This window comes from Vombatus ursinus, unplaced genomic scaffold (assembly GCF_900497805.2).
Source record: "Vombatus ursinus unplaced genomic scaffold, bare-nosed wombat genome assembly UNPS02014785.1, whole genome shotgun sequence".
In the NCBI taxonomy this organism is placed as follows: domain Eukaryota; kingdom Metazoa; phylum Chordata; class Mammalia; order Diprotodontia; family Vombatidae; genus Vombatus; species Vombatus ursinus.
In genome coordinates this window covers 15,597,557-15,609,684 of record NW_020954563.1, presented here as the reverse complement: position 1 = coordinate 15,609,684, position 12,128 = coordinate 15,597,557, and the positions used below count along the sequence as shown (strand labels likewise).

At 42.4% G+C, this 12,128-nt stretch overlaps 1 protein-coding gene across 1 annotated transcript in view; it reads right to left on the bottom strand.

The window, feature by feature from the left end:
* Positions 1-10,184, bottom strand: part of CLTB (clathrin light chain B) — a 40,111-nt gene extending 29,927 nt beyond the window's left edge. The window contains exon 1 of the mRNA XM_027867219.1: positions 9,776-10,184. Coding sequence (XP_027723020.1) covers positions 9,776-9,953 — 178 coding nt within the window. The 5' untranslated portion in view covers positions 9,954-10,184. The remainder of the gene's footprint in view (positions 1-9,775) is intronic.
* Positions 10,185-12,128: the final 1,944 nt, after the last annotated feature.

Below are 12,128 nucleotides of genomic sequence, written 5' to 3'. Positions count from 1 at the left end.
CTGAATTCTTCATAGTCTGACATTTATTTAACTACATGTATAAAATATTTTTACATCCATTGTCTTATTTGATTCCCACAACGACCCAGTGAAGGCAAGCTTGCTAGGTGATGCAGTAGATACAGTGCTGGACCTGGAGTTAGGAGGACGTGAGTTCATATCCAGACACTTACTAGCTAGGTGACCCTGGGCAAGTCACATAACTTCTCTCTGCCTCAGTTTCCTCAACTGTAAAATGGGAATAATAATAACACCTACCTCCCAAGCTTATTGTGAGGTTTACATGAGATAATTGTAAAGTGCTTAGCACAATGCCTGGCACACAGGAAGCTCTTCATAAATGTTGGCTATTATTATTATTATTATTATTGAACTAAGAGATTTGCCTCTGGCAGGGGTGGGGAACCTGCGCCCCAATGTTCTGTGAAGTTTGGATTCAATCAAAGGGTCGAACTTGAGGACCCAGAGGGTCACATGTGGCCTGGAGGCTGCAGGTACCCCTGGCCTATAGTCATATACCTAAGAGAGGCAGAGCCAATATTCAAAACCAGAGGGAACTGAAATTCAAGTTAGGTGAGAAAAGGAGAATACCAGTATATTCTAAATGAGTTCATGTTAGCAAGCCCAGACAAATGAAATCCCAAAGTGCTGAAAGAACTTGTAGGTGTGAACACAGAACTACTGCTAGGGATTGCTGAGGAATTAGGGGGCCTGATTTTCAAAGGCTGGTGGGAAAGGGGAGGAGGAGATGTATTCCAGAAACTATAGATTGATGAATTTGATGTTGATCCTAAGCAAAATTGTGGAACAAATTATCAAGCAGATTGTTTGCAAGGATTTATCATGAGAGGAGAAATCCCTAGGAGTCAACATGGATTCACTAAGAACAAGTCATGTCAGACTCATTTTCTTTTTTAAATTCATATGTAGTAAGTGGCATAAAAAGGTATTTTTCAGGAATTGCATGATCAGAAAGGAGATAGGTTGCTCACTTGGCAGGGAATAATGGACACTTCAAATACTACACTGGTACCCACAAAATGTTAAAAGACCTTGAGGAGTACAGACTTCAGAGATGTGATAAAGATCAAATGAGGTAACGTACATAAAGCACTTTGCTCCCCTAAAAAAAAAAAAAGGCTTAGAGAACATTCTTCAGGACTTGAGCGGATCATTTATGAGGGATTTAGGAGAGATTATGGACAAGAATCACATAGAGTGAGAACAGGGATGGGTGACCATCTGTACCACTGCCCATCAGTGAGGTCACAGGTTTAATGAATTTTAAAATGACTACTGTGTCTAAAGCATTGTAGTCTGAGAAGAGTGACTGTACTGGCGAGGATATGTCCAAATGCACAGAGTATCTTGATTTTGGCAAGGTATTTGACAACAAGATGAAGAGTTATGAATGAAAACACAAATAGGGAGATTCTGAACTAGTTGAATGACTAGACCCCAAAAGCAGTGATTGATGAATTAATGTCACTGCAGAGGGAGGTGTTGAACATTTCTATCAATGACTTGGATAAAAACTTAAGAGACATGCTAATCCAATTTGAGGAATACGAAAAGTTGAGAGAGATAGCTAACAATTTAGATAACAGACATAAAAGCTTCCTGACAATCTAAAATAAAGGCATCCCAAGATGAAAATTAATACCTTCTAATGTAAAATCCTGCATGTGAATACTTCTAAGATCTATGATTCCATTAGTGTGGGTATTTTCCACTGGTGCAGATTGAAAGCCCTCTATACCTTAATATCTCAAGTTGAGAACTGTTATAGTTTTATAAAAAAAATCATCACCGCAGTCAATTCAGTGCCAAGCTTCTCAGAACTTGGCTAGGCTGGTTCTTAAGACCAGTCTTGCCGTTTCTTTATACAAAACCTTTCCAGTGTGATAGGACCTGTCAGAGCCTGTGTCTCATCTGCATAGCCTACAAGATGCCAGAGAGCTGAATATTAGTGAAAAGAAAAATCCATGTAAAATTGTACACTAAAAGGTGACTTTGCTGAATTTTTTTTCTTTTAAAAAAATCTTTGTTACAAGGAAACGTTTGCTTGAGAAAAGAATGTGACCTAAAAACAAAATGTGTCAATAAAAAATCATATGCTAAGATTTAAAAAGTCAGCTAGGTTAAGTACTAGTTGGAAAAGGCATGGCTAGACCACAGTTCATGTGAAAGACATCTAGGGATTTTAGTAGACTACAAGCTCAGAATGAGTCAATAGTGTGACACAGCCCCCAGTAAATCTAATGTGATCTTAGGTTGCATAAACAGAAGTATAGTGTCTAGAACAAGGAAAGTGATCAGGTGCTTGCTATGGCTGGAGGGCTGTGTTCAGTTCTGGGTGACCCATTTTGAAAGAGACAGTAAGAAGCTGGAATTCTGTCCAGAGGTAGGTGATCAAAATGGGTCAAAGGTCTGGAGACATTTGATGAAATCTACGGCATTTGATAAAATCTCTTAAGATCTCCTTGTGGACAAGGTAGAGAAATTAGGAGGTGGATTTAGAATGAGTTGAATGACTTCATGTGAAAAGCAGTGATTAATGGATCACTATCACCCTGGAGGGAGAGCTGTAGTAATGGCTACTGTACATGTCCTTGTCCAATTAATCCAAGATCAGTTGAAGAAACTGGAGATACCTAGCTCAGAAAAGAGAAGACCAGGTCTGGGAGGTGTTCATGGTCACTGTCTTCAATATTTGAAGAGTTGTCATGTGGTGGCAAGCTAGCTGACAGTGAAAGTGAACAGAGTGCTATCCTTGGAGTTAGAGAGATCTGAGTTTGAATCCTGCCTTAAACATTTACTACCTGTATAACACTAGGCAAGTCACTTAACCTCTCCTTGCCTCAGTTTCCTCATCTGTAAAATGTGGAAGATAATAATAACACCCACCTCCCAGGGTTATTGTGAGTCTCACATGAGATAAAAAATAATACATAAAAGTGTTCTGCAGTCACACACCTAGTAAATGTTTGAGGCCGAATTTGAACCCAGGTCTTCCTGATTCCATACCCGCTGCTCTATCCACTGTGCCACCTAGCTGCTCTAGAATACCACCTGCTCTTAGAGATTACCTAGTCCAAATCCTTCGTTTGATAGAAGAGGAAACTAAGTCCCTGAGAGACTTGCCAAAGTCGCCCAGGTAGCAGAAGCAGCATTTGAACCTAGTTTCTCTGATTCCAAAAACAATATTCTTTATCAGTTCTATTCCATGTAGTTTAGCTCATTTCAATTTAGTCTCGATTCAATTCAATTTAATTCCATGCAATTCAGTTCAAAGAGCTTTGGGTCTACTAGGGGAGAAAGCATAGAAAGCTGGGGTGGTACAGTGCAAAAAGAGCTACATTAAAGTCAAGTTATTTAATCTCTCTGGGCCTCTGTTTCCTCCTCTGTAAAAAGAAGGAATTGAACTAGATAACTTTCTAAGGTCCTTTCCAGTTTGAAACATATGATTCTATGAGTCTGATTTAACTTAATTCATCATGATGTAGTAGAAAGAGCCAGAAGTGGATTTCAAGTAGGAAATCCTAAGTTCAAATCTTGGCTTTGCTACTTATACTCTATGAGTCACTTCATGGTTTGGGGCTTTATTTTCTCATCTATAAAATGGGAGGGTTGATCAAATGATGTCTTAGATCCCTTCAAATTTTAATAATTCAGTTCAGTTCAAATTCACTTTAGTTCTATTTAATTTAATCCAATTCAACAAATAACTGATTACCTATTACATGTTAAGTTCTATGCTGGATGAAATGGAAATACAAAGTTTCCATGATGAGACATGCCCTCTTTAAACTCATATTCTCCTTAGCCCATCAGGAGGCCATGGAGCAGACAACACTGTCCTGTGTATCTCAGTAGAAGTGCCACTCAGAGCCTGGAATTGTTTAGGCTCTAGACCCATGGGGAGGAAAGAAGAAGGGAAAGGACATTATCCTGAGTCATTGTGCTCCAGCCAAATAAACCAATTGGCCACAAACTAACTCATCAAGTGAGGGACAAACAAAGGCTTCTAGGAATTTGGGCTCTAACTGAGTTAAGATTAGCCAGTGGACCTGGCCCCAAGCTGATATAAAACTGGAGGATGGGAAATAGAATACCAGTGATGGCCTTACCAATTTAGACTTACCAGTCTAAATTCCAAAAGATGACATCAATTTGGTGTTTGTTAGGCTGAGGATCAAACCAGATACCCCTGACCCCACCTTTTCAACCACTATGGCTAGGGATAGTAGGGTCCAGGGCTCCGATTTCCTGGATTTATGGCACAAAGAGCTTACATTTGTGTGGTGCTTCAAGGTTAGCAAAGGATCTTCTTTCACAATGACTCTAGGAGACAAAGAATAAAAGAAGCCTTATCCTCATTTGATAGATGAGAGAATAGATATTCAGAGAGGGTATGTGACTGGTTTGGGATCATACTGCTAGAATGAGTTAGGGCTACGTTCCTAAACCAGTTTCTTAACTACAAGTCTCTTGGTTTTGGTTTTTAAGGAAGGGCATGAACAGTTGTGGCAATCAGGAAATGGTTTGTGTAGGAAGTAAACAAAACCATAAGTATATACATATATACATACATACATATACAACATATATGTTTGTATAAGAAATCAACAAAAGCATAATAAATATATCATACATATATCATAAATATATACATACATTATATAAATTCATATCAATACACATGTAAATATATACACAGGTGCTACATATTTATGCTTTTGTTGACTTCCTATGCAAACATATAACATATATGCTGTCTTCCTGGATAGAATATAAGCTCCTTGAGAGGAAGAAATGCTTTATTTTTTCACTTTGCAGCCCTGGCAAAGTCAGCATATAGCAGATGTTTAATAAATGTATGTTGACTGACCGAGTGATCTGATTCAGCATAATATTGCTTGTCTGAGTTGTGTTAACTTCTTAACTTCTTCCAGTTCCTGTTACTGAAAATACCTGGGAGTGAGGTCTCTTATAAAGTGGTTAGTGCAAACAGTATCATTGCCATTTTACAGATGGGGAAACTCCTCTTAAGTCCTCTTCTGGTGCTTCTTTATGATATGTAGGTGATCCTTAGTTCTCAAAGGATTTGAACACAAATTCTAACAGATCCTATCAAGTTGGAAAGGTGTCAATTTGGAGTCAGTGCAGTTCATTATCAGGTGTGCCCAAAGCCACAGTAGCAATCAAATACCATCTCCTAATTTGTAAGGGGGGTTTCGAAGTCTGGAAATGCTGGGAATAACACACGAGTTAAATCATGGATCCCTGAAGTACCGAAGCAGAGAAGAGAAATAGAAACTGAGGGTCAGAGGGGTGAACTGAGTTGTTGAGGATCCCAGAGCTAATTCAAGTAGGAGTCAGGATTCTTAATAAAGTCTTGACCCCTTCTTAAAACTTCCAATGAGGTGACTAGTGAAAGTATCATCATCCTCCAGTCTATAGAAAAGAAATTCTTGACTTCAAGTCCAGTGATTTTTCCATGCATCACAGTTGCCTCCCAACAAATTCCTTTCCAGCTCTATCTTCCCTGTTCTCTACTTGATGGTCTCTCTCAGGGGCTATATTTCATGTTCTAGAGCCCATTTCACCTCTAACATTCTATGCCACCAACCATCCAGACAACTAGAGGCTCCTCAATCTAAGAGAAGCCCATTTCAGAGAGAAAGGACAGTTGTCTATGCTGTCAAAGGAAGGTTATCTGGACAAAGACAGGCAGAGGGAGGCCCAGCCCTCAACCTCCTCAAACTCTGTGTAACTTTTCATTTTCCTACAGAACCCACATCTTCCCTTTCCAGCCCCTAGTATCTTCGGCAGCCTTGGTAATTGGCCTGCAGTAATTTATACTTGATCCACACCCTCCTTCCCACACCCAGCCTGCTGACTCCTCTGTTGGGTGGGTCTGACAGCATTTGCTGCCCTTCCTGCAACACCTCTCTGCCTACTGCCATTCTGCTGCCCCACTTAAAACAGCTGAGCCAGCTAAAGGTGTGTGTGTGTGTGTGTGTGTGTGAGAGAGAGAGAGTGTGTGTGTGTGTGTGTGTGAGAGAGAGAGAGAGTGTGTGTGTGTGTGTGTGTGTGTGTGTATTTGGAAGGCTTTCTCCCTGCCTTCTGCTCCCCCATCCTCCTTTCTTTCCTTAGCCTTTGGAAGCAGAAAGCAAAGATGCTCAGAACTGCGGAATCTCAGGGTTAGAAAAGCTCTCAAACTTCTCATCATGCCTGGACTTTTCTGACAGCTAGTATCTGGACTTTCTACTTGTATTCATCTTGAAATCAAAGAATATGAAAGTGGGAAGGAACTTCAGAAGAGATATAATGCTGACAAGAGAATCCCTCTCAAATATCTCTGACAAATGGTCATCCATCCACTGCTTGCAGATCTCCACTGATGGGGAATTCACCATGTCCCAAGGCAGCCCATTCCACTTTGGGGCAGCTCTCTGGTTGTTAATGAGTTTTCCTTATATCTTTAAAATCTGCCTCTCGGAAACTTTACTCTCCTCATTCTGCCCTCTGGGGCTGAGCAGGACAAGCCCAGTTCTTGCTACACGTGACTGACCTTCAAATACTTGAAGACAGGTATCATATGTCTTCTCCATGCTAAACATTTCTAGTTCCTCCAGCTGATTCCTATGTAGTATCATTGCAAATCCCACCATCATCCTGATTGCCTTCCTTGAAACACTTATTCCTTGTCCCTTTTTGCCTCACAGCTTTACCATCTCCTGGATTGTGTTAAAACGTGAAGCCCTCTGAGAGGGAATGCACCAACCAAACGGTTGAATTCTGCCTAAGTCAGGAATTTCGAGTGTTAGGAATAATGCATGTTAGGGACACTCATAGGACCCAGCTCTTACCACACTTACCACCTCTTCCCTGAGAACTGAATGTCTCTTTAGCAATGCCCTTCCCAGCTCAGAGGAACTGTGAAAAGGGACAGACGTGAGAAGGAGGAGGAGGAGCAGGAAAAAAGGGGATTGAAGAATAGAAAGGGTGGGACTAAAGCTTCTTCCTCTGCTTTTGTTTAAGAGTCAGAGTCCACGGGTTATTATTAACTCCTATTCATTCTCATGTATTTCCCATGTTTCTAAACTCCTCACCGGAATGGACTTACAACCTCCCACTTCTTATCTCTAATGAAAGAAGTCCCTCCCTTCCTTCAAGAGGATGGCCACCTCCTCCAAGAAGCCCTTCCCACCTCCTTAACAGAAAGTGATATCTCCTCCCTCAAGTTTCTCCTAGTACTTTTCCTAGGCCTCTCTGGTGCCTATTTTATTCTCGTTTCATGGTTGTCAGTATACTCATCCTCCCCTCATTAGATTGTAAACTCTCTAAGAACAAAGGCTTTTGAGATATATACATATACATATATATGTTTACACCCACATATACATATAGGCATTCACAAATGTTCGTTACATTGAATTGTTTCCCTGATGGTAGTGACTAGTAGTGTGGAGATGGCCCAGACTACTTGGTCTTAAGCTTCTTTACCTCTTAGACCATTTGGGTGATGAGAAACCTCCAGAGCCCTTTACCTTTACCACATGCTGCCACCACAAAACCCCATCAGAATGAAAAAAAGGAAGGAAGCACCACTTGAGATACAATATCCACAAAGCAGCGTCTGGTTTTGATTAAGCACCATAAGCACGCTTTTTCTTCAAGCCAAAAATAAAAGCAGAGACCTCAATGTCTTATAAATAATCATATTATGGAGACTTTTAATTCACAGATTACCAGGACTAGAAGGGATCACAGAACACAGAATGTGAGAGCTGGAAGGGACCCTAGAAGCTGCCATGTCAGAGCTGGAACGGAGTTTGTTGGGAGGCAGGTGTGGGATAGTGGGGCAGAGCTCTGGATTTGGAATTTAAAAATCTGGGTTCAAATCCTGAGCTAGCTATGTGACCTTAGGCCATTGGCTTTCTTTCTCTGGGCCTCAGAGTATTCAACTGGGAATCAAGAGAGTAGGGTGGTAAAACTTATTAGCTGAATGACTATGAGCTAGATACTTTATCCTCTGAGCCTCAGTTCCCCCATCTGTAAAAGGAGGAATAATAATACTTTTGCTCCCTACCTCACAGGAACATAGAATGTCAGAATTAGAAAGGAACTTAGAACACAGAATGTCTGAGATGAAAATACCCTGAAACAACATACCCAGAATTTTAGAACAGGAAGGAACGTTAGAGATCATATATTCCAATCTTGTTATTTTACAGTTAGGCCCAAACAGGGAAAGTAATCAGAGCCATAACTAGCACAAGGAGGATGGGTTTCTAAGATGCCAAAATGGGGTTGGGGAGTTGTAGGAACTGGTAAAAGCTATTCCTATTTTGCCTTACAATCCTCTGGGAAGGGGTCCAGTTGCTCCTGGCCACCATCCCCACGTTCCCATCACCAGGACAAGTCCCTCCCAAGGGTTAGGGTCTACTCCCTGCTGATCTCTATGGGAGCAAGGACCAGGACTCTCGGTGGGATCTTAAGTGGGACTGTCCCACATGCTACTATGCTAAATTTCCCTCAACTGAATTTGCCCCAGGCACAATTTTGGCTAGTTACTTTGGAAGCAATCTGTGAAAAGTTCTAGCAATTTAACTGACAGTTTAAGAAATCCTTGGACCCCCCCCTTCCCCTTCCCCCGAGACTACCAAGCGTCCCCTCACATTATTCTTAGAGAACCACTAGGATATTGTAAGCTTATGGCAGGCAAGATAACCTGTCTAGTGCTAATTTGTATCCCCCATATAATGTTTGAGCACAGGATTACTTACGTATAATGGATAGAATACTGAATTGGGAGGTGAGAATTGGACTCAAAACCTAGCTCTGGTGCTTACTGTGGACTGGCTCTGTCTGAGTCTCAGTTACCTCCTCTGTAAAACTGGGTTAACAATCTTGGCTCTGCCTAACTCATGGGGGGTATTGTGAGGAAAGCACTGAGTAAAACTTAAACAGCTACATGGATGTTAATTAATATTTTCTGGTGCTCTGTAAATGCTTGTTTTGATCTGATCATAGAAACACAGAATGTCTGAGCTGAAAACAAACCTCTCATTTAACAGATGAGCTAGAGGCCCATAGAGGAGAAATGAATTGCCCAAGGTCACACAGCAAGTTAGGAACAGGTGATCTGCACCCCCCTCATGCCCCACCCCAACACACTTTCTGAAAGCGCTGCACCTGTGGAGGGTTGTATTTCTTCCTGCAGCAGGGTCCCACAACTCCCAACCTCAATTAATAATAGTTGCCTTGTTCAGACTCATTAGAGTGGGAGGACGACAGAATGAACCTTGGCTTATTCTCTATGTTGAGCTGACATTTGATTTTAGTAGCCTGGAATGGTTATGTCCCTTCCTCTGGAATCCTTGAGTTGGCAGGATCAGACCATTCCCTCGCTATGTTGCGCCTTCAAGTTCCTTGGTCTAGGAACTACAGACGGCTGGCTGTCAGATGCACCTTCTCCCTATGTGCCTGCCCTTCACCTAGACCAAGCTAGTCACTCTTGGGCTTCTTCTTGACTTCCCCTCCCAGCCCTCCCCTCCCTCACCAGATTGGCCCATCATTTGGCAGAGATCCTGGCCTCTAGAATTACAGACAGGGCCTTAGCGGGGACTCAGGTGTCCAGCAGAGTTTCAAGCTCTCCCACTGCCCTCTGCCTCCTCTCTCCCCCTCCCCCAATGTCTGAGGCCACTTCAGACTAGACATCACCCCTGGCTATTGCCCACAGCTCCTCAATCACCAGGCTACTTACTTCCATTTTCAGCTGCCGGCTGCTGCAGGGCTCCCTCAGCGCCGCCAAAACCCTCATCATCGTTTTCAATGCCTGCGATCTCGCTCTCCTGCTGGGCCAGGAAGGCAGCTGCTGGGTCCTCCTCCGCTGGCCCCGGGGCCCCACTGCTGGAGGAGAATAAGCCGAAGTCATCAGCCATGGTTTAGCAGACTGTGTATCCACACCGTCCACCACTGCCTTGCCGAGTGTGTGCCCAGCCCTAGTGCCTGCTCCTCTGCCCACCCCTCCACCCCACCCCCAAGCGCACAGAACACAGCAGTGGCTCCTGTAACCCGACACTGCCGGCGGAGCTGAGCCCGCCCGGGAGGGAGGGGAGGGCAGAAGAAGGCCAGAGCCGGGCCCAGCACCGCAAAGAGATCGCTGCCTATCGGGACTCAGCTGTCACTGCGGCTGGAGGAAGCGCCGGGGAGGAGCCTGCTCAAAAGCAGAGAATTTGGTGATGTCAACAGGAGCGAGAGTGGGAGGATCCCAGAGAGCCTGGGTTCAAAAACTCCAACGCAAAAATGCAGGAAAAGAGCTGAGGAGCTAGATAATACATCAAGATAAATGCGCTTACAAGAGCAGTGTAAATCATTAAAGAGGACATAGCTGTCCAGAAAATGGGAGACAATAGTCCAGCTATCCTCTGGTCTGGTACCAACCGCAGTACTGACTCTAGTTCTGGCTGGTAGTGTGATGTAGCTGGGTTTGATTTTTAGCTCCTCCATTTACTAGCTGTGTGACCTTGGGCAAGTCATTTTACATTTCAGAGCCTTAGTTTCCTCAGGTAGAAAGTGGGGGAAGGGAAAGAGTTGATGTAGCTTCGAGGTCACAAAATGTTTTGAAAAAGGGTTCGATGGGGGGCAGCTAGGTGGCGCAGTGGATAGAGCACCGGCCCTGAAGTCGGGAGTCCCTGAGTTCAAGTTCAGCCTCAGACCAAACACTTGATACTTACTAGCTGTGTGACCCTGGGCAAGTCACTTAACCCCAATTGCCGAAAAAAAGAAAAGAAAGAAAAGAAAAAGGATTAGATTTAATCGGCCTGATAAAGGCCTCATTTCTAAAATATATAGAGAACTAAGTTAAATTTATAAGAATACAAGTTATTTCCCAATTGATAAATGGTCAAAGGATATGAACAGGCAGTCCTTGGAGGAAGACACTAAAGCTACATAGTCATACAAAAAATGTTCTAAATTACAAGTGATTAGAGAAATGCCAATCGAAACGACTCTGAGGTACCACATCACACCTATCAGAATACCTAACATGGCAAAACAGGACAGTGACAAATGTTGGAGAAGATGTGGGAAAATTGGAACATTGATGCATTGTTGGTGGAGTTGTGAACTGCTCCAACTAGTGGTATTGCAAGGTCAAAGGTTTATAGCTTTTGGGGCATAGTTCCAAAATGCTGTCCAGAATGGTTGGACTAGTCCACCAGAATGGATTAGCATGCCTATTTTCACACATCCCCTCCAGCATTTGTCTTTTCCTTTTCTTTCTTGTTGGTCAATCTGAAAGATGTGAGGTAGTATCTCAGAGTTGTTTAAATTTGCATTTCTCTGATGATTAGTGATTTAGGGCTTTTTTTTTTTTTTTTTTTTTTTGGTGAGGCAATCAAGGTTAAGTGACTTGCCCAGGGTCACACAGCTAGTTAAGTATCAAGTGTCTGATGCTCGATTTGAACTCAGGTCCTCCTGACTCCAGGGCAGGTGATCTATCCACTGCGCCACCTAGCTGCCCGATTTAGGGCATTTTTTCACATTTAAATGTTATTGATAGCTTTGATTCCCCCCCGGCCCCCCCCCCACCCCCGTTCATATCCCTTGACCATTTATCAGTTGGGGAATGGCTCTTATTCTTATAAATTTGTCTTAGTTCCCTATATATTTGAGAAATTAGATGTTTATTAGAGAAGCTTGCTGTAAAATTTTGTCCCCAGTTTCTTGCTTTCCTTCGAATTTTGGCTGCTTTGGTTTTATTTGTGAAAAAACTTCTTAATTTTTAAGTACTCAAAATTATCCATTTTCACCTCTTATGAACCTCTCTATTTCTTTGTTGGTCATGAATATTTCGCTTATCCATAAATCTGACAGGCAATTTCTCCCATCACTAATTTGCTTTTGCTATCTTTTTATGTCTAAATCATGTACTCATTTTGAGCTTGTCTTGGTATACAGTGTTAGATGTTGGTCTATGCCCAATTTCTGCCAGACTACTCTCCAGGTTTCCAAGTAGTTTTTCTCAGATAATGAGTTCTTGCCCAAATAGTTGGGATCTTTTTGGTTTATCAAAAACGTACATAATTATGCTCATTTGTTTCTGTATATCA